This window comes from Podarcis filfolensis (genome assembly GCF_964270895.1).
Source record: "Podarcis filfolensis genome assembly, chromosome: 2".
NCBI lineage: Eukaryota > Metazoa > Chordata > Lepidosauria > Squamata > Lacertidae > Podarcis > Podarcis filfolensis.
In genome coordinates, this window is record NC_139605.1 from 62,262,927 (window position 1) to 62,288,188 (window position 25,262).

At 45.6% G+C, this 25,262-nt stretch overlaps 1 protein-coding gene across 1 annotated transcript; it reads left to right on the forward strand.

Moving 5' to 3' along the window:
* The first annotated feature begins 17,030 nt into the window (after positions 1-17,030).
* Positions 17,031-24,743, forward strand: ARSI (arylsulfatase family member I). The gene is made up of 2 exons (XM_083594653.1): positions 17,031-18,357; positions 22,786-24,743. Exons 1-2 carry the CDS (start codon positions 18,014-18,016, stop codon positions 24,179-24,181), a joined length of 1,740 nt encoding a protein of 579 aa, XP_083450779.1. The 5' UTR covers positions 17,031-18,013; the 3' UTR covers positions 24,182-24,743.
* The last annotated feature ends 519 nt before the right edge of the window (positions 24,744-25,262 follow it).

Genomic DNA, 25,262 nt, shown 5'->3' on the forward strand with positions numbered 1-25,262 from the left:
AGCTTTTGAGCTAACCTGAGGTGGAATATTTTCATGGCTTTGGCAGTTGGCAAACTGCCTCTTGTTAACTCACACATAATTTACCACATTTTAAAGATTATTATTGTTATTTTTTTAAAAAAACCCAAAGCAAAATAATAACGGGGCCCGGGGCAAGAATGAAACCGACCCAAGGCCTCTGTGAATGTTGTGCCACCAACTCGCACACTTCTGGGCATTTGCATTTTACCTCGTAAAACTATGTCTGCCAATGGGTTACGCGTATTAGCTGTGCATGTTTCTCAGCTGCCCTGATATACCGTAGGAGCTACACAGCATCATTCCCAGTCAGCGTTTTTATAAAATTAACCCTTCTTGTGAAAGTTAGCCCTTTGGCACTTCAATGCTGTCTTTCTCTCCGGACTCAATGGAGCATTATTAGCGGCAGGATTATTGAAAGCAGAACTCTTGGGCTTTACAATGAAAGCTCTGTGCAAGGCAAGATGTTGCAGAAGCTGTTTGCACGGGCTGTTGGTTCCCTTCCCGTTTCCCCACCCACCCCACACCCTTTTAACCTCCCATCCCACCTAACGTGAAGTCAAAACACGTATATGAAAGGGGTTTAATAAGTCCCGTATCACCTTCCTTATAGCAAGACTTCTGACCTAACAGGCCAATGGGGTCCAGACCTAAATTGCAGAGGGCATTGATCTCCTAGCCTTAGATCTTTAAGGGCTTCCGTTCTCCCCTAGCCAGTGTGTAGCCTCTCCTCACCCCCTCTGCTTTTATTGGGCTTTTGATTAAAGGTCTGGGCAAGTCAGAAACACAAATAAAAAGTCAAAGAAACTCCTTTGAAATCATTCAAACCTAACCGATGACTCCAGAGCTCCACGGCTGTTAGGTTTGCTTTGGCTTAGCCATTATGGGTCTTGCAGATTATTTTCAAACTTTTTTTTCTTCCAATCCTAGATTTTTCTCTTAGAACTGTTATGTGTGTGAGCTGTGATTTAGTATTGGTAGCAGATCTCATTCTTTCACAATGAATTCCTTCCATAGTGTCGGATTTAAAAAAATAATCAGAGAAGATGTACACATCTAGATAGCAGGAGTGAATGGATTTCAAGGAGCAAATGCTATTTATAAGAGACTTCTGGTTCTGGGAGACTTCATCTCCATGCTGAGGTGACTGGGTCTGGAGTAGCTCAGGACTTCTGCCATGACAACCATGGGAGTGGCCCAACATGTCACTGGCCCAACACATGTGGCAGGCCACACTATAGACCTTATTTTCTCCTTGTTTTTTTTCATAAATTGATTTGTTGTGCTTGGATGACAGAATGCTTTGAACCACTTTAACTGTGCAAACCTGAAGTTCTGGAACATGGTTGAATCTGTCCCACAAAATACTGTAGTCGCAGTCTGGTCAACGCAGTTTACTATATCCAGTTTGGGAGTCAATCCTATGCATGTATAAGAACATGCTGTTATTTGCAAACTCTTTAGGAGAGCCCCAACCATCCTTTTTATCGTGCATTTATGATGATTTGTGCTTATGATGCTATTGGGGCAGTCATATACAATCCCACTTTCAATCATAATAATCATAATCTTTATTGTGGTCCAACAATAAAGTTCCTACAAAAGTTTTTGGGTGGTCATGTTGCTTCATTTCCAATCAGTGCATATCCCATAACTTCATAACTTTTTATGCCATAAATGTTCCGGTTTATTTTTATCCCTCTTTTCTTGTACTATACAGCCCCTACAGCCAGCAATAATGTGGTAGCATTGAGGAAGCATCGTAGAACTAGCCATTGCCTAAGTCAGTGTCTCCCAAACTTGGGTCTCCAGCTGTTTTTGGACTATGATTCCCATCATCCCTGACTGCTGCTAACCAGAGATGATGGGAGTTGTAGTCCAAAAACAGCTGGAGACCCAAGTTTGGGAAACTGGGGTTGACCAAACTCCAGTCTAGGAAACAAATCTCTGAACAGTCTTGAGCACCCCAGAAGTTCGTCTGAGCTTGGACTAACCTGCTTTCAGCAGTAAGGACCACTTTTGAAGACAATGGCATGATACAGTTTCTACTTTTTCACTGGCCAGTTGAAGGATATGAGTAAAAATATCCCATTATTACTCCCAGTTCTGAAGATGTTGCAGTGAAAGCTTGGAATGGAAGTGTTGTGGCTCTTCAGATGCCAGTTCTGTGGTAACTGGTAAAACAAAAGCTGACACTTTCATGGCAATTCTTGTAATGTGATACGTCAGAAATTACTGGATCTGTGAATTAGGTTAGAGCTTTCCTTCCCACTGGCTACACTGACTCATTCCTGTTAAGCCAAAGCCAAGGCCAGGAGAATCAACAAGCGCTCATGATCTTCCTTTTAGGGAGCCATCAACGAAGCATTCCATGCTGTCAAAAAGTGCCTCCATAGTGTCGCTATTTTTCAGGAGAGATTAAAGCTCATAATGGAAATCTAGGTTTGCGCAATGAATGTGGATTAAAGTGCTCCATGGCCCTGGCACACTTTCTTCATGCCATGCATCATTTTAATAACGTTCTATCATGTCACCTCTGACTTGCTTTCTACCGAAGCTACAAAGTCCCAAATCCTGTAACCTTTCCTCATACGGAGGAGTTGCTCCATCCCCTTGATCATTTTGGTTGCCCTTTTCTGAACCTGTTGCAGGGATATTGCATTTCCTTACCAATTGCACCTTAGTTGTCGCTGGAGTATTTTATTTAAGGATTTAAAAGCATTTCTGAACCGCTTAATAGTTTTAAAAACAGTGTGCCCTATGCGCAAAGGGACGCGGGTGGCACTGTGAGTTAAACCACAGAGCCTAGGACTTGCCGATCAGAAGGTCGGTGGTTCGAATCCCCCCGATGGGGTGAGCTCCCGTTGCTCGGTCCCAGCTCCTGCCAACCTTGCAGCACGAAAGCATGTCAAAGTGCAAGTAGATAAATAGGAAGGTAAACGGCGTTTCCATATGCTGCTCTGGTTCACCAGAAGCAGCTTAGTCATGCTGGCCACATGACCTGGAAGCTGTACGCCGGCTCCCTCGGCCAATAAAGTGAGATGAGGACCGCAACGTCAGAGCCGGTCATGACTGGACCTAATGGACTGGACTGGACCTTTACCTTTACCCTATGTGCAACATAGGAACAATATTCATTAAAACCAAAGGTAAAGGTAAAGGGACTCCTGACCATTAGGTCCAGTCGTGACCGACTCTGGGGTTGCGGCGCTCACCTCGCTTTATTGGCCGAGGGAGCCGGCTTACAGCTTCCGGGTCATGTGGCCAGCATGACTAAGCCGCTTCTGGCAAACCAGAGCAGTGCACGGAAACGCCATTTACCTTCCCGCCGGAGCGGTACCTATTTATCTACTTGCACTTTGACATGCTTTCCAACTGCTAGGTGAGCAGGAGGTGGGACCGAGCAACAGAAGCTCACCTTGTCACAGGGATTCGAACTGCCGACCTTCTGATCGGCATGCCCTAGGCTCTGTGGTTTAGATCACAGTGCCACCCGCGTCATTAAAACCAAAAGACAACCCCAAATCAATAAAAAAAAATAACAGTATAGAACCACATAAAAATATTTAAAATCACCTCAAGCAAAGATTCAGGGGATTCATACACAAAACAGGGTCAAGCAAAGCTGGGCCAAAAGATATGTATTTACAAGACGCCTGAAACAAATGAGGAGGACCAACTGAAATCAATAGACTTAAATCCATTTACTGTAATGAGTAATCAGTATGACGAACATTTAATATTGCCAAATGTTAATTTGGCAGCAAAGCTAAATTCAGCTTCCCTTTCAGGAAAAATAACAGCTTTGGAGAGTGGGGAAGGGTTTTGTTTGGAAAAAGACACTGGGGGTGAGGGAATGTAAGCCCCCTCTTTTCAGATCCATTGTGAGCTGTTAATAAAGACCAGACAAGCAGACCTTTGAAATCCATACCATTACTTATATTACACATTCCCGCGGTTTCCTCCTTCACAAACTACTGGCTTGGAGAGAAAAATATATATTTTAGACAAGGTAGTACATTAAGAGGAATGTGCCATATATGTCTGATCCCTGATGAAAAATGAATCACACATCCATAGTAAAATATATAGATAAATTAACAGAGGGAAATGAAGTAAAGACAATGGAAATGTGTTTAAGAGTGAACACATATTTGCTGCATGCTGTGCATTCAAACTATTTCCATCATGAAAAGTACATATTTTGGACCTTGCTCCAGCCTATGGGTATGTTTACATGCCAGATTGGTATACTTTACTCATTGATATGTTGATTCCATTACATTCCCCGAGTCAGTCTTCCCCCTCTTGGTGTTTGAAGAGCAGTTCATTTTCACTGCTCCTTTACCTTCAGAATTTATTCTCTCATACAGGTAGGCAGATGCCATGGTACTGAAAGAGGTGAGCAAAACAATGTGTGTGGTTTCCCCCGCCTACGTACCCTTAGCATGGATAAGGGCTGCCCTGCAGGTAGCAATCTCCCTCTCATACCTGCCCTACAGGCAACTTCACATATCACAGATGCTAATGGATATGTGACTTTATAGCCTGCAAACTATAATAAGATTTGAATGAGGGTGAGGTGGGGTGAACCATCTACACCACCCTGAGATTTAAAAAATGCAGTAATTAAACATTATTTAAAATGTTGTTGCATGATAAAAGGTTATCGCATCAGCTGAGATCCAGCCAGTGCATGATTTAGGACGGATCTAAAAACCCGGTACTGAATTCCTTTGAGGTGACATATCAAGCTTATGTTGCTGTCAAAGCTGGCTTTGAATATTACCAGAGTACTTGTTGACTAGCAACAGCTGTCAGAGGAACAACACGGTGTCAGCATTAAACTATCCAGCAGCTCAACAAGAAGAGGCTAGGCTGTTTTACTGATTGTCAGAACGATTATGAGTAACACAAATGGACATGACCTTAAGGTGTTTCCCACACACCGTTGTTTCCTGACAGTGTCTGGAGAAATCTGAGAAATGCTAACACCTACCACAATTATGTTGAAGCCTGTAACTGCAACTGGACATGCATCTCAACAACTGGAGCTCTCACTGTACAGTGTACAGCCTGGCCAACCATTGAGGATCCTGGGATTTCAATGAGCAGCCACTCCTCTATGGCTCCTAAATCTTTTCCTTTCATCTAATTGCAGTAGTTAATACATTCATATCCTATGTTGCCTTCTAGAAGTTCAGAACAGTAAGCACAGTGCACACAGGACTGCCCTATTTCACCATCTCAGCTGGTAAATTGGTCTTAGAGACACTATGTTCAGACCTCTTGGGAGGGTATCTCTCTTCTACCCCCAACCTCACATACACACAGTGTGTGTGTGTGTGTGTGTGTGTGTGTGTGTGTGTGTGTGTGTGCAGCCTCATATACAACACTGCTTGAGAATTCCAAGAAACAAAAAAAGTGCTTTTTTAAAACTAGAGGTTAAATTTAGTGCCATTTTTAAAGGTTCAGTCCACCATATTGATTCATAATGGCATCCAATTGATTGCCGTTAAATAAATGCTAAAATTGTACATGTTAGTAAAAATGCTAGTAAATTTTAAAGTGCTCAAAGCACTTTTTGTTAATCTCAGTAATGAATCCAGTCATATTGGCCAGAATTATTATCATTAGTGGTATCATATTACAGATGGAGTGAGAGAGCTAGAAAGCCAGATAGTTGTAAAAGGTAAACAGTATGACGTTATGACTCAAGTGTACATCTTGGTTTTCACTGCATATGTTTAACAGTGCAGCTGATGACAAAGGATGTCCTTGGACAAAGGATGACCCCCCCAAAAAAAGCATAAGTAGCAACTGCTCTTTTCACTGGATTAATTTTCCATCTTTCCCCTCAATCTGTCAGGTATGAAAAACAAGAGCTGCATTTAGGCAGCACTGCATTCCATTTTGCTGACATTTCCTTACCTGATAATTTCCACATTTTATGTGATTTTTCATGTGACATAAAAGCCACTTCAGAAAATCAAGTGGAATCTAGTAGAAGTCTAGCACTTATTTCCATGTTAACTCCTTCCAGGGGAAAAAAAATATGTTTGCAGCCCCAATAATGCAAAAGGTCATTGGAGTTTTGCACTGTAATTTCCCCCACCATTTCCATGGATCATATGATGTGATAAAATTTGGAGTGCTATTCCAGCATACAGCTACTTTTTGGCATTTCCCTGGGCATGTTTCCTTGGAGGGAACAGAAGCATGCATGCACATAAAGGGAGCTGACACACTTAATGATGTATGCTGTTGTGTCACATCACACCCACTGGTGTGAATGGAATTTAGCACAACATGGTGGTCTTTTGATCAAAAAACAGGCACTGCAGTACAACGGGAACATTAGAAACTTGGACAGAAGTACTAGTATTGTAAGCAGGAAAATGAATGCAACAATCCCCACATCTGAATGCACTCAGATTTGTTAATTGTCATATGTTTTGATCACTTTTGAATCTGGATCTCTTCAGAAAGGGATTCCCAGACTATTTCACTCCACTGGTGCCCACTGTCTCTTTCCTGACTTCAGAACTTTTAGCGTTCAATAAAAAGCACACCAAAATCTTAAAAACCCAAGAGATTCCAAAATGAACTAGGCTCTGGGCAATGTTTCAGCTTATGTTCTCATAAATGTATTTTCTCTTTGTAATGGCTTTACTGGTTATTCTCATTCTCTCCAAATCCTTACACTGCTCAGAGGCCAAATTCTGCATTTTGCCAACTTCAGCATGAAATTAAGACCAAAGGCTTATCTAGTACAGCATGTCATTTCCCACAAGGTCCAACCAGCTACTTTTCGGGAGCCCACAAGCTGGACATGAGGGCAGCTTGTTCCCTAGTAGGCATCAGTTCTGGGTCATACCAGCATAACTGAGACCTCTCTTTAGGAGATAAGAGTCTGGTGAAATTTTAACAAAACACATGAAAACTGCTTATGAGCGTTGAGAAATCAGTATACTAAATTTAGTGTAACTCACAGGCAGTGGCGTAGCGTGGGGGGTGCAGGGGGGGCCGTCCGCACCGGGTGCAACATCTGGGGGGGGGCGCTCGCACTCGCAGCTCTCTAGTGGAAGAGACTCGAGTGCTAAAATCCACGGGTTAGGGGGCGCAAATTACTTGCCTTGCCCCGGGTGCTGACAACCCACGCTACGCCACTGCTCACAGGGTTGTTTGGGATAAAAGTGAGGACCACGTACAGTATACTGTCCTGAACTGCTAAGGAGGGCAGGATAATAACGAGTGAAAATGATATACTGAGATGTAGGGTGGGAAAATGCTTCATAAGGGAAATTTAGGGGCAAAAATATTTCATAAGGGAGAGACAATGAGATGATTCTATGACATGGGAGTCCTCCTAGGTTTATAGATAGAACATAGATTCTAGAAATAGAGGCTCCAGGCAAGCCACCATTTCTCAGGCTCTACCTGTAATGTGATGTTGATAATTTGGGCCTACTTCTTGGAGTTGTCATAAAAATCACTGAAGTGAAATACTTTAAGCACTTTGAGGAAACACTGCATTAATACTAAGAATTTCCCCCTTTTCTTCAAGTATGCTGCATTTCATGCTGGCACTTCTCACCACCCAATCATGTTTTTGGCCTAATAAATGGTTAACCGGTTGAGAAATGAATTCATGTGCCTTGTGCTGCTATGTTTGAGATCAACGATAACATTCTGTATCAGTGTCTGGACCAAATGAACTTTGTTTATATGAATCACCCTTCTGATTCATGTTGTGGATGCAATTGTACCATTTGCGTAATTGCTGTCGTGGAACTCCAACAGAGTCCTTCGGTCCTTTTATATGGTATCCTGCATGAAGAATGGCTCTGGCCATGTGGTGTGTTCAAAGCATATAATACATTTCCTCCTTGGGCTCCTTTGGAAGGAAGGATATAAAGGTACTATATAAATAATTTCTGAGACTATTTCACTGAAAGGTGGTTTACCATTGTTTAAAATAAATAATAAGTGGCCAGCTTGCTTCATCCCATTGCTAGATTGATTTACTGCCTGTGGTGTGCTGGAAAATCCTGCACTCCCATTGCCACCCCCATTGCAAGTTGGTAATCATTTTGGTTGCATGACATAGGTATCAGATGGCTGTTTTACTTTGTGTCCAGCTATAATAAGCACTGAGCTAACAACATAACTAGGCAAACTATTGGCTGTGTGAAGCAGCCTCAAGGTGGCAACTGTTATATAATAGGGAGTGCTGCAATTGTTCTTCTCAAACATGTGTTCTGAAAGCTACCCAGTGCAGTACACAAAACAAAAACTGTATCACTCCCATGTTAACACTTTTGAAACCCCATTTCTACAAATCCACCTCATTTGTATCCCCAGTGCGGTAGTACCAACAGATCCTAATTTGCATTTAATATATATTCCAAGCTTTCTTCTCAATAAGGTGTGGAATTTGTGTTTGACTGTGGATTACACCAATCTGGACTGCAGGTGGGAACTGACATGATTGTACATTCCTTCATATAACAAATTGCTTCAAGAAAAATACACTGTTGCTGTCACTCAATTTCTCTAAGTGGTGAAAAGGTGGGGTTTTTTTGCACAGCACTTATCTAGATTTGGTTCCCTTTGGAAGGTCACTGGGGGCTTGCTGGTATTTTGCTATATTGGCAATGTATTTACAAATATACAGGTTGAGCACTGATGGCGGCTCATCTTAAATATCCAAACAGAGGGCCAAAGTCCATTGCGTCCACATCAGATCTTTAGTGAGACAGCCAGTATCCCCAAATGGTGTCAGTCACAAAGCTCACAACACAGTTATTTCCCAGTGTCCCAGCTTCTATCCTCAGACGAAAGAATAGGAAATCAGCACTCTGCGTCAGCTCAGGATACAGATTACCGTATTTTTCCCTCTATTACACGCAGATTTTTTCTCCTAAAAAGTAAGGGGAAATGTCTGTGCGTGTTATAGAGCGAATGTGTGGTCCCTGGAGCTGAGAAGCGTGAGTGAAGGCAAAAAGCAGGCAAATATCAAATCGTCCGGAGAAGGGAGGAAAGAGGAAGCTGCGGCTTTCCTGCATTCTGCCTCAGGGTCTTACTGCCCACCCGCTTCTGTTTCCTTACTGTGTTTGCTCAGACGGAACAAAGAGCAGAGAAAACCCCTCCCCTCCAGGCAAGCAGAGTGGAAAACAGATTCCTCTCCGTGCGTCTGGGACTCGAAGGCAACATGCAGGTTGGGGGGGGGGGAGAGAGAGAGCTGGTTGGCTTGTGGGGGGGGGGGACTTTTGCCTTCCTTTCCTCCCTCCGGTAAAACCCCTCTCCTGCATTCTTAGCCAGCTGCTTCTCTGCACACCCCTCTCCTTGTCGCTTCTATGTTTTTCCTTCCCTCCCTACTTAAAACGTGGTTCCAATCACGGATCCACATGGATCCTCAGGATCTTTGCATTGAGTCACCCCAAATTCACCATCAGATCACATAGCAATGATCTGATGCAAAAACAGGGCTGCAATGCTGCAAAAACATGGTTACAAAGCACGGATCCACATGGATCCTCAGGATCTTTGCATTGGGTCACCCCAAATTCACCATCAGATCACATAGCATGTCCATGGCTACAGCCTGCACCAAAAAAATCATGCACCCACTGTTTCCTGGGGCTGCAATGGTGCAAAAACGTGGTTACAAAGCATGGATCCACATGGATCCTCAGGATCTTTGCATTGGGTCACCCCAAATTCACCATCAGATCACATAGCATGTCCATGGCTACAGCCTGCACCAAAAAAATCACGCACCCACTGTTGCCTGGGGCTGCAATGGTACAAAAACGTGGTTACAAAGCATGGATCCACATGGATCCTCAGGATCTTTGCATTGGGTCACCCCAAATTCACCCTCAGATCACATAGCATGTCCATGGCTACAGCCTGCCCCCCCCCAAAATCACACACCCACTGTTGCCTGGGGCTGCAATGGTGCAAAAACGTGGTTACAAAGCATGGATCCACATGGATCCTTGGGATCTTTGCATTGGGCTACCCCAAACTCACCGTCAAATCACATGTCTGTGGCCGCAGCATGAAGCACAAAAATGATACATCCACTGTTTCATTCAGAATTTTTTTTTCTTGTTTTCCTCCTCTAAAAACTATGTGCGTGTTATGGTCAGGTGCGTGTTATCGAGCGAAAAATACGGTATAAGGCTCAAAAGATTCAGGCAGGTAGCCGTGGTGGTCTGACACAGTAGAAATATATATATAAAAATAAAAAAAAGTTTTCCAGTAGCACCTTAGAGACCAACTAAGTTTGTTCTTGGTATGAGCGTGCATGCACATGAAAGCTCATACCAAGAACAAACTTGGTCTCTAATGTGCTACTGGACAATTTATTTATTTTTATTTTTTTGTATTTCTGAGGCTCAAAAGGTACACCAGCAGAAACTAGGATACATGGCTAGGCAAAGATGTTGTCTCAATACTTGACATGCTGCCCCCTGTTCTGTTTTTAAAGGAACAGGGCAGGAGCAGTCGTCTTCATGGCTGTCCTTCAAGGAGAGAAGACAGTGCTTGCAAATGAGCCCTTCTATAGGGAGAGTGGATCTGTTCATGCCAGTGCAGTTGCTGGTACATCCTTGGTGACAGGATCCTAGTCTAACCCTCTGACTCCCCCTCTGCTTCTGATGCAGTCATTTAGCTCCTCTGCTACAGAGGGACCATCACACTCCAGAAGTAGAGTAGGGACTGTCTTGTGGCTACATCCACCCATGCCTCAAACTCCTCCTCCTCTGACAGATCCTTCCAAACTTGCCCCATCCCACTTGGCACCTTGGGATCCATGACAACCGGGATCTTTCTCCATCTGCCCATACTTGAGTTGCAGTTTCATAAGCAGCTGCCTAGATCATATCACATTTAGTGGGCTGATGTGTGTGTGCCTGCCCCTTTCTCAAAAGGTCGTTCCTATTCGAAATAGTTCTGTACCAAGAAATAATTGGATAATTATTGAGTTCCCATGGCAACACATTACCTATCATTGCCTAACAAAGGCCAGGCCAGACCTGCCTAGCAGATTCACTTGATTTTAAGCAGTCCTTTTCCTGTCCAAACCCCAAGCCTGCAGCAGTTCATACAATTAGATATCAGGAAGGATTCTAGCCCAGCTTCTCCCCAACATGCTACTTTTCAATGAGGGCGAAGAACTGTGGATGAAGGAAAAGTGAATTTTTGTGAGCCCCCACTTGCTGTCTGAAGTAGTCCTGCCTTGATACATTTTTAAACCTCTTCCAGCTTCCTTATGATCTCGTATCTCCAAGCGAGGCTCTCGCTTTCTCAGTTACCTCAAAATGGTAATAAGCCTTGAAAAGAAAACCTTACATTGTACTGTAATGCATTTGGTGATGTTACTGCTGCCACTTCTTCAGATAACGCATTTCAGTGGGAAGCCACTTGGTAGTTTAATTCAAAAAATGAAATGCATAATAATATAGTTTGGGAGAAATTTCTTTGGGATTCTACCAAGTCTCTGAAGTCACGACACCATCAGCCTACGTCAAAGGAATCAAATGCCAATAACATACATGCTAAGAATTTCTTTTTCCAACTCTACAGTTCTATGATTCCATGAAAAAAAATTGTGCCTCTGTTGCAGCAAGGGAATAGGCGTCATTCTGAGCCTAAATCACAGCAGTTCAAATACTTTTTTTCAGTGATCTGGAAGTGAACTTGGGCTAAAAACCTCTTGGTTGACTTAAACATGAACTGGAAGTGAAACCCTAATTACAGTAAAAGCAGCAACCAACTCAGAATAAGTGGTTCAATGATCAGAAGCTCAGAAACCTTATCTAATCTCTCCACTAACAAACCAGAATGAATGCTCATTATAAGGAGGTTGGCTGGAAGCGGTACAAGTCTAGAACCCAGCTTTGGGTTTTTTTCCTCCTCTCTGGCCTTTGCCTCCTTTCCAGAGAGCTTTAAAAGAGCAAGCCTCAACCTGCAGTCCACCCCTCCATCTCCTCTCAGGCGGTTCCTGCTTCATTACCTGCACTGTTGAACAGGCACTGAGGAGTGCGAGACTCCCATGGTAAAGCGGGTGGCAGGTTCCTCAGGGAAATCTGGCTCAGGGGTCTTGTGTGTCCCTGACTCAGGGGGCTCCTGGCTGACAGGCCAACTTTTGAACCTGCCCCATTTGCGCTCTTGATCTAACTAGTCTCTCCCCTTTTGTCTTGGGGTGGGGGAAAAGATCTGCGAGATGCAGGTGTGTACCTGAAATTAGCTAAAATCATGTTCCTGCTATGTAAGCCAGTTTGGAAGGAATACAGTGGTACCTTGGGTTACAGACGCTTCAGGTTACAGACTCCGCTAACCCGGAAGTAGTACCTCGGGTTAAGAACTTTGCTTCAGAATGAGAACAGAAATCATGCGGCGGCAGTGGGAGCCCCATTAGCTAAAGTGGTACCTCAGGTTAAGAACTGCTTCAGGTTAAGAACGGACCTCCGGAACGAATTAAGTTCTTAACCCGAGGTACCACTGTATGTGGGAAATGAGATTCTGGAAGTTGTGGTACAGTGGTACCTCAGATTACATACGCTTCAGGTTACATACACTTCAGGTTACAGACTCCACTAACCCAGAAATAGTGCTTCAGGTTAAGAACTTTGCTTCAGAATGAGAACAGAAATTGTGCTCTGGCGGTGCAGCAGCAGCAGGAGGCCCTATTAGCTAAAGTGGTGCTCCAGGTTAAGAACAGTTTCAGGTTAAGTACGGACCTCCGGAACAAATTAAGTACTTAACCTGAGGTACCACTGTATTTGTACATATAGTAGCATGTTTTAAAATACAATTTTTTTTCAAAGTTTTGCATTCGTTTGACACGAGTGACAGGGCGATCCTCAGTTTGATGTTAATCTGTCTGAAACATATAAAAAGTGGCTGATAGTGAATGAACTGGAACTGAGCCAAAGAGCAAAATACTGATGAACTGGAACCGGCAGAGACAAGTCATGTTAAATCCAGTCTGAAGGGAAATTCTTTACATGACCTAAGGATATACAAATGAGACAATTTAAAGAACTCCCAGGCTTTATAATAAACAGAAAAGATATAGCATCGTAGATTTTATTTCCAAAAAAGGAAAAGGAAAACATTGAAAGGAGAAAGCCCAGATTTTCGAAGCATTTATGGAAATGCATTGCAAGGACTAGAGTTTCTTCCATTTAAAAAATGTGCCTTTAAGGAGGGGTTGAAATGACAGAAGGTATACCACCACCTCAGTATGTTTTTACACACATTAGTGATTTCTTACAAAAGGCTTGTGTAGGTCACTTGATGGATTTGCATGTTTTCCTGGAGTTCTTCCTGCTGGGTTCAATAGGACTTAACTTTCCGGAAAGTGTTCATGAAGCTCCAGTGTAAATGAGACACGGAGAAGTCAAGGAATTTGGCAGGGAGCCATATTCAGCAAGTGAGAGGCTGAATCTGGGTGTCCCAGTTCTAGACTGGAGCCCTGAATGTGTGAGAGCACAAACTTAAGGGAAAATCTCAGTGCATTCAGCTGGACACACTCAGAAGCCTCGTGCTCAGGAACCTTCTGTTACCTGGGTTCCTGATCATGGGAAGGCTTCTAAGCCTGCGAAGCTGAATGTGTTGAGAATCTCCCTTCTGACCTAGAAAGAATGAGTCCAAGTGGTTTTTTTGCTTGCCCTGTGCCTTGCCCCACTCATTTCCCAGGGAAAACTCACTCTTTGGTGTTAAACTGGAGCAAACGTTGATATCAACTGAATGAGATCAGTTTGCACCCATGAGAAATGGCCTAGACTGAAGAAACAATTGCCATGGGAATGATGATCACTTGCCAGCTAGTATCCACAGGGAGATGACAGAGGTCACTTCCAGATGGCCTGTTCATTGGGTATCAAATCCTGATCTGATTGAACAAAGTTTGAGGGCAGCTCAGACAGTACCCATTAACTATTTATTAACTATTCATTTGGATTTGTCTGTGGAGAGCTCATACAATGTTGCATTAAGTAATGGGTATTCAATACTCTCCAGTGTGTTTTCCCATTCACTTTCCTTATTACAGAAGTCCAGTTTCATTTATTTATTGGAAGAGGGTTTGTTGCACAAGAACATCCAATTGATTGCACAACCTGAATTTAATTGCACATGATAGAATCAAGCTGCAAAATAGCAACAGCCCTGAACCCAAATGCAGAAAGAGGGAAAAGTTATTTATCTGTCACACAGCTTTAAGAGTATTGAAACCATGTTTTGACATCTGACTCCCCACCATGACACACGCACACTAGAAAGCAATTAAGGACAAACTGGGCCGGGAGCAAAGATGTGTTGAGGTTATGGCTCTCAATGGGGACTTTAGTCCTGCAAAATTTTACAGGGATGAATGAATACCTCCTAGAAATAGATCATCTCTTAATCCTCTGGTGGCAGTGATTTCACTAACAGCATTCAATTTTAGTCAGGGCTCAGCAAGACTGGACCCCACAACCTGTTTCCAACACCGGAGCTCAAACAGAGTGCACTGGAACATGTGCGGAGTGCAGAGCCTTCAGAAAAAGGAAAAAGAAGGTGCTTCCACATCTAGAAGGCTTTGAAGAATGGCTTTCAAGGCAAAAGGCATGATTTCCAAGAGGCTTGGGTCCTAACACCATCTCTTTTCAGATATAAAGTATCATTGTATGCATGTGTTTATGGACCATTCAGGTGCTCCACAGTAGTAGAGACCCCTTTGCTGGCTTGCTAAGAGCAGATTTGCATAAGCCAAAGTCAGTCCTGGCCAGCTGCAGAGCCGCAGGGGTTGCTCAATTATTTTGTTGTGATTTCCAATCTGCCCTGCAGTGAGGTTAGTAAAAAAGGTTACTCACCTCATCACACACAGAAAAGCAATCTGTCTGCCCGATGAAGCAAGCCCGGGCTTTCATGGGGATTTTTAAAAATGGGATTTCCCCTAGTATGACATTCACATTAGCTCTACTTCAGTGCCATCAGCATGATGTCTTGGAATATGCTCAGAGTCGCAAAGTGATTTCATGCTCTTTATTCAGCTCATAGTGGTGAGGAGGAATGAATGTCCCCTCAAAGTATCTGCTTTATATACATTATTTACACAATGGGCTGCACATGATTGGCTAATTCCGGAATTCTACTGTAAGCCAATCAGGTTGTGGATTCACTTCTATCTGGAGCATGATTGGGTGGTTCCTGCCAACCAATCATACTGCTGCATTGTTCTAGGACCAATCAGACTGCTGCAGTTTGGATCCTATTCAACTCAGTACATAACATGTCTCATAATGGATGAGTCCTGCTACAGAGCGCTTAGGCTTACTAAGAGAACTACACTGCTTGTTCTTCTCGACCTCTCAGTGGCTTTCATTAACCATTATATCTTTCTGGAGCAGCTCAAAGTGGTGGGGGTCACTGCAATTCAGTGGTTCCGCTCTTACCTCCAGGGCTGTTTCCAGAAAGTTGTTATGTGGGGGCACTGTTAATCACCATGGGGCTTTTCCTGTGGTATCCCACAGTTCCATCTTTTTCCCCATGCTATTTCATTCTTATGTAGAATACAATTAAGATAGTGGCAACACAAAATTTCTAGTGCAAGACATTTGCAGCCTTTTTTAATTTATTTATTAAAAAAGGCAATCTATATAAAGGAGTTGTCATCAGGAGTTTTGGAGTGAATTGCTCACTGATAAATGAATCTGAATCAGAAGAGGCAGCTCAGGTGCTAGGCAGGCGTTAGGGGGGCAGTGATGGGCTGAATCCTGGAAGGAAAAAACAGAGGCATTATTATGTGTTCCATGTTCTTGAGCCCAGGAGGTGAAAATAAAGCCTGTTCTGGATGAGACTGCACTCCCCTAGAAGGAGCAGGTTTGTGGCTTGAGGATCCAGCATTGCCACATGAGGCCCATGTGGCTAGGGGTGCATATTTCCAGTTACGGCTGGTTCACCAACTACAGCCCCTATTGGGCAGAGATGACCCCATGAGCCGCACACCCCACCTCCTAGCTGCCCTATGAGGGCTGCTGCTGCTGCGCATGCACAGCCTCCCACCATTGCCCAAGACATTTGGCACCTGAGGCAATCCCCAAAATGGCGCCCTCCCCTCACCACCAGGGAACAATGGGTGAGGGGACCAAGGGGTGCGGAAGATCAGGATCTGGTGCCTCTGGGATCCTGCCGCCTGAGGCGGTTGTCTCACCTGGCTAGGACTGGCTCTGCTGATTTAGAACAGTGAAGATCAAGATTCGAAGTCATGTGCTGATCAAGTGCTTGTAGGGAAGATTCCCTGCTTCAGACTATCCTGGCCAGTGGGAGTTTGGCCAGCGCATGCGGCCATATTTTCCCACTCGCACAATGGTAACTGGGTGACTTTTTGTTTAGTCATTTAGTCATGTCTGACTCTTCGTGACCCCATGGACCAGAGCATGCCAGGCCCTCCTGTCTTCCACTGTCTCCGGCAGTTTGGTCAGACTCATGTTAGTAGCTTCGAGAACACTGTCCAACCATCTCGTCCTCTGTCGTCCCCTTCTCCTTGGGCCCTCAATCTTTCCCAACATCAGGGAATGTCTTTTCCAGGGAGTCTCCTCTCCTCTCGAGGTGGCCAAAGTATTGGAGCCTCAGCTTCAGGATCTGTCCTTCCAGTGAGCACTCAGGGCTGATTTCCTTCAGAATGGATAGGTTTGATCTTCTTGCAGTCCATGGGACTCTCAAGAGTCTCCTCCAGCACCGTAATTCAAAAGCACTGGGTGACATAGTGATACCTAAAAAGGACACCTGTCCAGCTCTCTAAGGCGAAAGGGGCAAGAGAAGAATAGGGGCAGGATGCGCTGTGAGTGACTCACAAGTGGCGTTCAGACAGACACACTGCATATGTTTAACAAACATGGAAGAAGCGAGTCATGGGCCTGCACAGGCCCCCACCATGGACTACGTGAGAAGGGGGCTCCGCGTGTATTATTGCTCCTCCACAACCAGGAGATCCCGACTGGGCCACGTGGTTACATTTACAGCGTGGAATAGTGCGCTTGCCTTGGCGGGTGGGGCAGAAAAACGGGCGCGGACGAAGCCCCCTGTGAGGCGTCGCGCAAATGCTGCTTGCTCAGTTTACCGCTTTCAGAGAGTACGCTGCCGAGACCGCCCGGAAAAAGAACCGCTCTTAGGACCCGGGAAGATCCTCCCGGATGACTCCTTCGAATCAATGAGAGCCCTGGGAGGAGCCGGCGCTTGAGGCTCCCCATAAACCGGCCAATATCCTGGGCAGATGTTTTACAACTTCTTGCATTCTTCAGAGTTTGCTCAGGACGGGCTTTCCTGCCTGGCTGCGCTCTCCACATTTTGGGTTTCCCCCGGGTTGGTTGGAGGGTGGAGGGCGCGGAAGAGGAGGACGTTGACCAAGATCTGCGTGGATTTTCGAGGCGGGGGAGTTTTAAGATTACTATCATTATTCATCTTAAGGGGGGGCTAATGATGCGATTCTGCCTTCGCCAGGGATCTCCGCCAGGGCAAAGCGCGGAGAGGGCAGGGAAGCCCCCGCTCCGGAGGCCAGGAGGGGGCGCAGCGGCGATGGGGGGCTGAACTCCCGCGCCACCTTCGGCAGGAGTAGCACGTGGAAAGATCCTGTCTCTCCCAAGGGGCTCCGGGACGCTCAGCCCGCAAACAGGGGCGGGGGCGGGGAAAGAGAGGATAAATAACGGCAAAGCCCCAACTTTTGGGATTTCAAACCCCGAAGTCTTTTGAGGGCGTCGTTCTCTCGTACCTTGGCTGATATTAACAAATGATACGATCGCTCAGGAGGATCCCTTTTGTGGCTTCCCCTAGATCGGCTGGGAAATTGTGAATCAAATCATAAAAGTTGCTTCAGGAAGCAAAATAGTTTTTTTGGGGGGGGGGGGCGGAGAGAGGAGATCTCCTGCTGCCGAAGATGCCGGGGCTGCACTAGAAAGCGCTTCTTCCCGCTTTTAAATGCCTGCCGGCTCGGTCCAGCATGGCTGTGTATGCCCTCACCGGCTTCTCCCTCGTCAGCCTGCTGAGTTTCGGCTACCTCTCCTGGGACTGGATGAAGCCCGGCTTGGTGGGCGAAGTGCCCGGGGACCCGATTGGCAAGCCTCTCCCGGCGGCTGCTGCTGCTGCTGCTTCTGCCGCTCTGGCCAGGCCGCCCCACCTCATCTTCATCCTGACGGACGACCAAGGCTTCCATGACGTGGGCTACCACGGCTCCGATATCCAGACCCCGACGCTGGACAGGCTGGCGGCCGAAGGGGTGAAGCTGGAGAACTATTACATCCAACCCATCTGCACCCCTTCCAGGAGCCAGCTCATCACGGGCAGGTAAGGGCTCTGGGGTGGAGGGGGAGGACAAGCAACCAGACCCCCCTCCCAAAAAATACACAGCTTCTTATCAGGATGGTGTGGTGTGTACCCCCCCTCCATCCAATAATTTCACATGAAACACCTGGCAAGTGTTAGGACACGGAATTCAAAAGGTAAGGTGAAGATGCCCAGGGTTAGAATCATAGAATTCTAGAGTTGGAAGGGACACCAGAATCATCGAGTCCAGCCCCCTGCAATGCAGGAATATGCAACTGTCCCATATGGGGATCGAACCGGCAACCTTGGCATTATCAGCACTACATAAAATAACAACTGGTATTATACCGGGGGCAAGATCTGCGTGCTACTTGCTGGTGGTAACTCGACAGCATTCTGTAAAATAAGAGAGAGGGACTTTAAAAGCCAAGTGAGCAACTAGATTTAAAATAACACAAAACAGATTTCAGGCAATTAAAGTTTTGCTTTTGTTTCCTGGATGCTAAAGAAACTAGGACTTTATTTTTCTTTTCTTTTTTGGAGTGGGGGCACAAACAATAACCCTAGCTGGGTAAAATATATCACTTTATCAAAATAGTGAAATGCAGCGTGGTTGGTGTGTAGACAGTGTGACGATCACTGGGAGGGGATACTCATTCCGGGAGGGGATACTCATTCCAACCGTTCAGTGAAGGCGCAGTTTCATTGGATGGCTTTAAACAAGTCATCACAGCTCATTCGCAGTACATGGATCGCGCTGACCTAAGAATTACAGTTAGGATGAATGATACATGTAGTTTGAAAAGCTTTTCTTCCATTAGGAGTACCATAGAAGGATGTAGTATGTAACAGGAGAAAGCACCAACCCTACCTTAGACAGAGTAAGGCAACTGCTTCAGAGACAGCTGTTTTGAGTTATCACAGAGGGGCAGCAGCAAATTGTTATTTATTTCTTTGTTTTATAATTGTTGTATTATTTACTGCCAGGGAGGGATAGAGGCATTTGCAGGATTTTCTGCCTGTACAGTGATACCTCGGGTTAAGTACTTAATTCGTTCCAGAGGTCCGTACTTAACCTGAAACTGTTCTTAACCTGAAGCACCACTTTAGCTAATGGGGCCTCCTGCTGCCGCCGCGCCACCGGAGCAAGATTTCTGTTCTCATTCTGAAGCAAAGTTCTTAACCTGAAGCAATATTTCTGGGTTAGCGGAGTATGTAACCTGAAGCGTATGCAACCTGAAGCGTATGTAACCTGAAGCGTATGTAACCCGAGGTACCACTGTAGTGTCAAAATAACTGGACCAGCCTTGCATCTTATGCTCCTTGGCGTGTGTGTGTGTGTGTGTGTGTGTGTGTGTGTTTGTAGTGGAGTCTTAGACAACAAAATATCTTTAGTCAGCCCTTCCAAACAGTAGCTCTTTGGGTGGAGAAATCAGTGGCGTTTGAATACCATGCCCCACCTCTCTCTTTTAATTATGTCCTGGACAATTTCCCTTAGCAGTAAGAGTGATTTATTTCCCCCCTTTCATTTTTATGAAGTATTTTGAGGCATGATCTGGCTCCTGTTATAAGAAAAGATACTGGGCTGAAAAGTACTGTAGATGTCAAGTGGAAAAAAAAAAAAGATCGCTTGCCTGCCAAGACACAAGAAGGAGAAAGCTGTGTAGAACCGTAAAGAAAACTAATTTTTTAAAAAAGTTTCTATTAGGAATGTGCCCCTAGGGCCTTAGGTTGCAATCCTGAGCTTCTCTACGTGGATATACAGTCCATTGAAATCCACAGATAAATGCAGGGACTGTTGTAAATTTTGGTTCATGAGAGGGGGAATGCAGGCTCTTTTCTGTACTGTGTCTGCAACATGAGGATAGAATTAGTGTTCAATTAATGGGCATAATAATTTACTGACTGGTTGACTTCAGTGCCGTTAGTAAGAGCCTCACAGTCTGCATTATAGGTTTAGACGTCCATGGGTGGCACAGAAAGGGAAGGGTGGATCCTGACATCAAAACCCCAACAATATTGATGGGGGTGTGAATGACATTTTTCCTTCAGCATTCTCCTATTCAGTGGCACCTATTTTGTAGGGAAGAAGAAATCTAGCATTATGACAAAGTATATTGTACAAACTGAGATTGTTTTCTGAACAAAAAACTCCCTTGGCCAACTGGAACAGAGCATCTAGATAGAGAAGATTATCATCATCATCATTTGTTAGTTGCTTTGTTCATGAAAATGATTCAAAGCTACTTAAAAACACAATAGAAAAAAACACAATAGGAAAAAAATCCAACGTCAATAAACACAGTCAATAAAAAACTAAAATCAAAATGTAATATAGCAACTCAAATAAAAGACAAGCGTAGCAGATCCTGCTCCATGGGTATAGCCAAGAGGGGGGCAAGGGGGGCAGCTGCCCCCTCTAAAGCAAGTAAATCAATAAAAAAGACTTAACTAGCTGAGGTTCTGCCCCCACCCCAACATAAATCCTGGCTACACCCATTTCCTGCACCAGAAGAGACCATCTGAGGAGTCTCCCAAACGCTCTTTACTCTACACTCCCTTGTATTGCCAGTGTCTCAAACCACCAAAATAAGTAATATTCTGAATAAAAATTATGTTCTAACAGTAATCATTCCTCAAATGATTATGAAACGATCTGCAGTGTGAAAATCAGGAAGCAAATAAACCTCCCTGATCCCATGTAACCAATCACTTTTCAGTCACGTAACAAAGACAGAGACTGGTGTGACCTCTCCAGGCTATGCAGCCCAAACCAATGTAAGGGTAAGAAAGAGAGGCCAGAGTCAGCTGTGGTCACTCCTTCAAAAGGAGACTACATTTTGGACTGAATAACAGGGTGAATAGAACAGACTCGCTGTGAGTCACAATGATTTCATCCTGGGAAGACTTAACTCTACAGTACTTCCAAGGGATTGGACAGTCAGCAGTGCCAGTTAAAAAGGGGAATCCTCTTTGTACCTGCCTGGAATAAATACAAGAAGAATACTTAAGAGCAGTTGGGTGAATAATTAGCATGTTGGCTGCAGTTTGAATTGCCTGCATGCTCAGGACAAGTTTGGAGGGCGTGTAAGGTCTCTCCCCCCTCCCCCATGCAATCTGACTGCACATTAACCTGGGATCAAGTCCCATTGCATTCAGTTGGAATTACTTTGAAGTGCATAGGATTGCATTGCACAATAGTTTCTCCCTTCTGGCTGAGCCTATCTATCAAGGCTACCAGTGATAGTGGTGGGTGTGGCCAGATGATCAATAGCTGTGGCTCTTATCTTTGCACAAGAGACTACAATCCAGCCAAGCACAAGCCAGAGGCTTTCTCACCTCATCCCACATATCTTCATTCAAGCAATCACAGTTCAAGGACATGTTCCAGCCAGGCAAAAACATTCAATGAGGGTGCAGAGCGTTAGTGACTGGGGAGGCCATGCAGGTGAGGTTCAATTGCTGTAAACACAGTGAGTCACTGGCACTTACCCAAAGAGAAGAGACAAGGTGTGGGAAGCTTGGCACGGCGCAGCGCATGGGGCCAGATCTAAGCCGACTCCTGCTACCATGTACCGTTTCCCAGTTCACAATGTGTTACACCCCACCCCCACCAGCAACCTGTGGTGTTGGGAAAAGGGGAGAGCATTAAAGCCCCACCCACATTGCCTCACGAGACACTACTGGGGCAGAGCAGGGCCTGGGAAAGGTTTGGCCTGGAGGGAACAATGTGGCCTAGAAAGAGTCCTGAGGGCTCAACAGAGAGGCCTGCAGGAATGTATTTGGCACCTAGCACAGAGGTCCCCAACGCCTGGTCAAAAAGCTTGGTATTGGAGCAAAAACAGGCAAAGGGTACTGTGTCACCTTAACTACTGAATGATGCATAATGGACTGGAGACTATGCTTATGCATCTGATGAGATGGATCCCAGTCTATGAAAGTTCATGGTATAATAAATCTATTGGTCTTTGAGGTGCCTCAAATGTGCATTTCTAGTCCTGGACAGCATGGTGAATAACATGGTGTGGTAACAATGTGATTAGGGCTACAATATCATCATCATCATCATTCAATGTAGCACTGAGCAAATTGCTCTGCCAGTGCAAACATTTCTGCCTTCTCCCTCACCTGTGTGCTCTTCTGGGGCTCTCCCACCCCCAACCCTAAGGGAAGCTTCGCCCCATGGCACTAGCAAAAGTCCTTGTGTGGTCTTCCACTGGCGGAACTACATAGTTGAATCTGCCCCCAATATACATATATTAGGTGTGCCTCCAATTTGAGAATCCTGAATATGCAGCCATGGGACCTTCAATAAACATTCTCAAGTGCACCTAATGCCCTGCAAGGGCAGATTTTTCCCTCGGGCTCTCTGCAAATGCAGAATGAGTGAAGGGCTGAACTGTAGCCATTAACGATTTCCCTTTCTGATGCCCTTTCCTCTCCTCCTAGGTATCAAATCCACACCGGCCTTCAGCACTCCATCATCCGTCCCCGGCAACCCAACTGCTTGCCCTTGAACCAGGTCACTCTTCCCCAGAAGCTGCAGGAAGCTGGCTATTCCACCCACATGGTGGGCAAGTGGCACTTGGGCTTCTACAGGAAAGAGTGCCTGCCCACTCGCCGGGGCTTTGACACTTTCCTTGGCTCGCTGACCGGGAATGTGGATTACTACACCTATGACAACTGTGACGGGCCGGGCGTTTGCGGCTACGACCTTCACGATGGCGAGAACGTGGCCTGGGAACAAAGTGGCAAATATTCCACTTTCCTCTATGCCCAGCGAGTAAACAAAATCCTGGCCACCCACAACCCCAAGGAACCCATCTTTATCTACGTAGCCTTCCAAGCTGTGCACACACCGCTGCAGTCCCCGAAGGAGTACATCTACCGCTACCGCTCCATGGGCAACGTTGCGCGGCGTAAATACGCTGCCATGGTCACATGCATGGACGAAGCGGTGAAGAACATCACCTGGGCGCTCAAGAAGTACGGCTACTATGAAAACAGTGTGGTCGTGTTCTCCACTGACAACGGCGGGCAGACCTTCTCCGGGGGAAGCAACTGGCCTCTGCGAGGCCGCAAAGGGACTTACTGGGAAGGAGGAGTTCGTGGAATTGGCTTTGTGCACAGCCCGCTGATTAAACGCAAGCGGAGAACCAGCAGGGCCCTGATTCACATCACAGACTGGTACCCAACTTTGGTGACCTTGGCCGGGGGCAACTTGTCCGAGGCAGACAACTTGGACGGCTATAACGTGTGGCCAGCGATCAGCGAGGGCATAGAGTCTCCCCGCACGGAAATCCTGCATAACATCGACCCTCTTTATAACCATGCTAAATATGGCTCTTTGGAGAGAGGCTTTGGCATATGGAATACGGCAGTGCAGGCCTCGGTGCGGGTAGGAGACTGGAAGCTTCTTACCGGAGACCCGGGTTACAGTGACTGGATCCCACCACAGACTCTGACCAACTTCCCAGGGAGCTGGTGGAACCTGGAGCGCCTGACGGACGGCCAACGCAAATCTGTCTGGCTCTTCAACATCACTGCTGACCCGTACGAGCGCTATGATCTGTCGGACCAGCGGCCCGACGTGGTGAGGGCTCTCCTCATTAGACTCGTCCGCTACAACCAGACGGCCATTCCTGTCAGATACCCGGCAGAAAACCCTCGTGCCCACCCAGACTTCAACGGTGGCGCCTGGGGTCCTTGGGCGACGGAAGAGGAGGACGTGTGGGAGGGAGGACATGGAAAACTGAAAAATAAAAACCGAAAGAAGTGCAAGATCTGCAAGCTGCGCTCCTTCTTCCGGAAGCTGAACACCAGGCTGATGTCCAACCGCATCTGAGGGAGTAGGGCTGGTGCCAGACGCAGCCTCAAGGGGGTGCAGTTCCAAATAGAATCCATGGGGCAGTTTAATCCTCCCCCATACCTAGTGTGTGAAATTGGTTGGGATGCTAGTCCACTTCTTTTCCAGTGGCAGTAGGGTCCCTCCAGGTGGCCTTTTTATTGAGCCTTCATGATGGTTTGTACTCATGGTGGTATCTGGGGAGTTATATGCAATCCTGCTTTCAATACGGTTTGCACCTACAACAGTTTCGGGGCGGGCGGACTGCTTTGTTTCCAATTGGCGCACGCCCCGTAACTCCCTGCTGAAATCCTGCAACTTTTTATCCACAAATCTTCTGTTTTCTTTGTTTGTGTGGGTCTTGGTTTTCTTGCGCTATAGTGCAAGAGTGTCCCTCTAGGTGGCAATAATGCGCTAACATTGGGGAAGCACAAATAAAGCGGAATGTTGCATGAACAGTCCAGTATAAACCCACCACTGATATGCTATTATTGCATCAACGACATGTTACAGAAAGAAATCCTGGTCTGGAAGGGCCTTTAATAAAGTTTGACCTAACCCACCTCACCTCCTTTTTTCTTCCACTCTAGATACTGCCCACAACAATGAATATTTTTACTGGGAAACCCTCCAGGACTTGTAATCCCTAATCTTTGAGAGCCTGCTTAGCCTCAGCAGGTTCTGGAGACTGTCTCTTCCCTTCCCTTCCCTTCCTTATTTCAGAATGTTCCGAACCCACAGTTGTCAAGTGTCATCATGATTAATGAAGGTGTGTGTATCATAGTTAGATACAGTACTGCTATCCAGCAGTAGTCACGCTGAGCAAGGTCTTATCCACTACCCAAGGACCAAACCAATTGTACTCAAAATCACTGAAAGGTGTTTGAAAATGTCTGCAGCTGCTCTGTGGATGCATCATGAAATATCATAAATAATTTTAACTTATGTAACGCTTTTGCTCTGGGAAGGCGTCTGCAGGTTCTCCCCTCCCTCAAGGCTGCAGCCCCCGCCCAATCACTTCAGTGCATGTGGGCAGTGATACAGAAGACCTAGGACAGTTATTTTTATCAGGGAGAGAGAG

Excerpts from the sequence above, each read along its gene's own strand:
- ARSI (XM_083594653.1), top strand. The coding sequence starts at position 18,014 with ATGGCTGTGTATGCCCTCACCGGCTTCTCCCTCGTCAGCCTGCTGAGT. Across the intron at positions 18,358-22,785 it reads AGCCAGCTCATCACGGGCAG|GTATCAAATCCACACCGGCC; the intron begins GTAAGGGCTCTG and ends CTCTCCTCCTAG.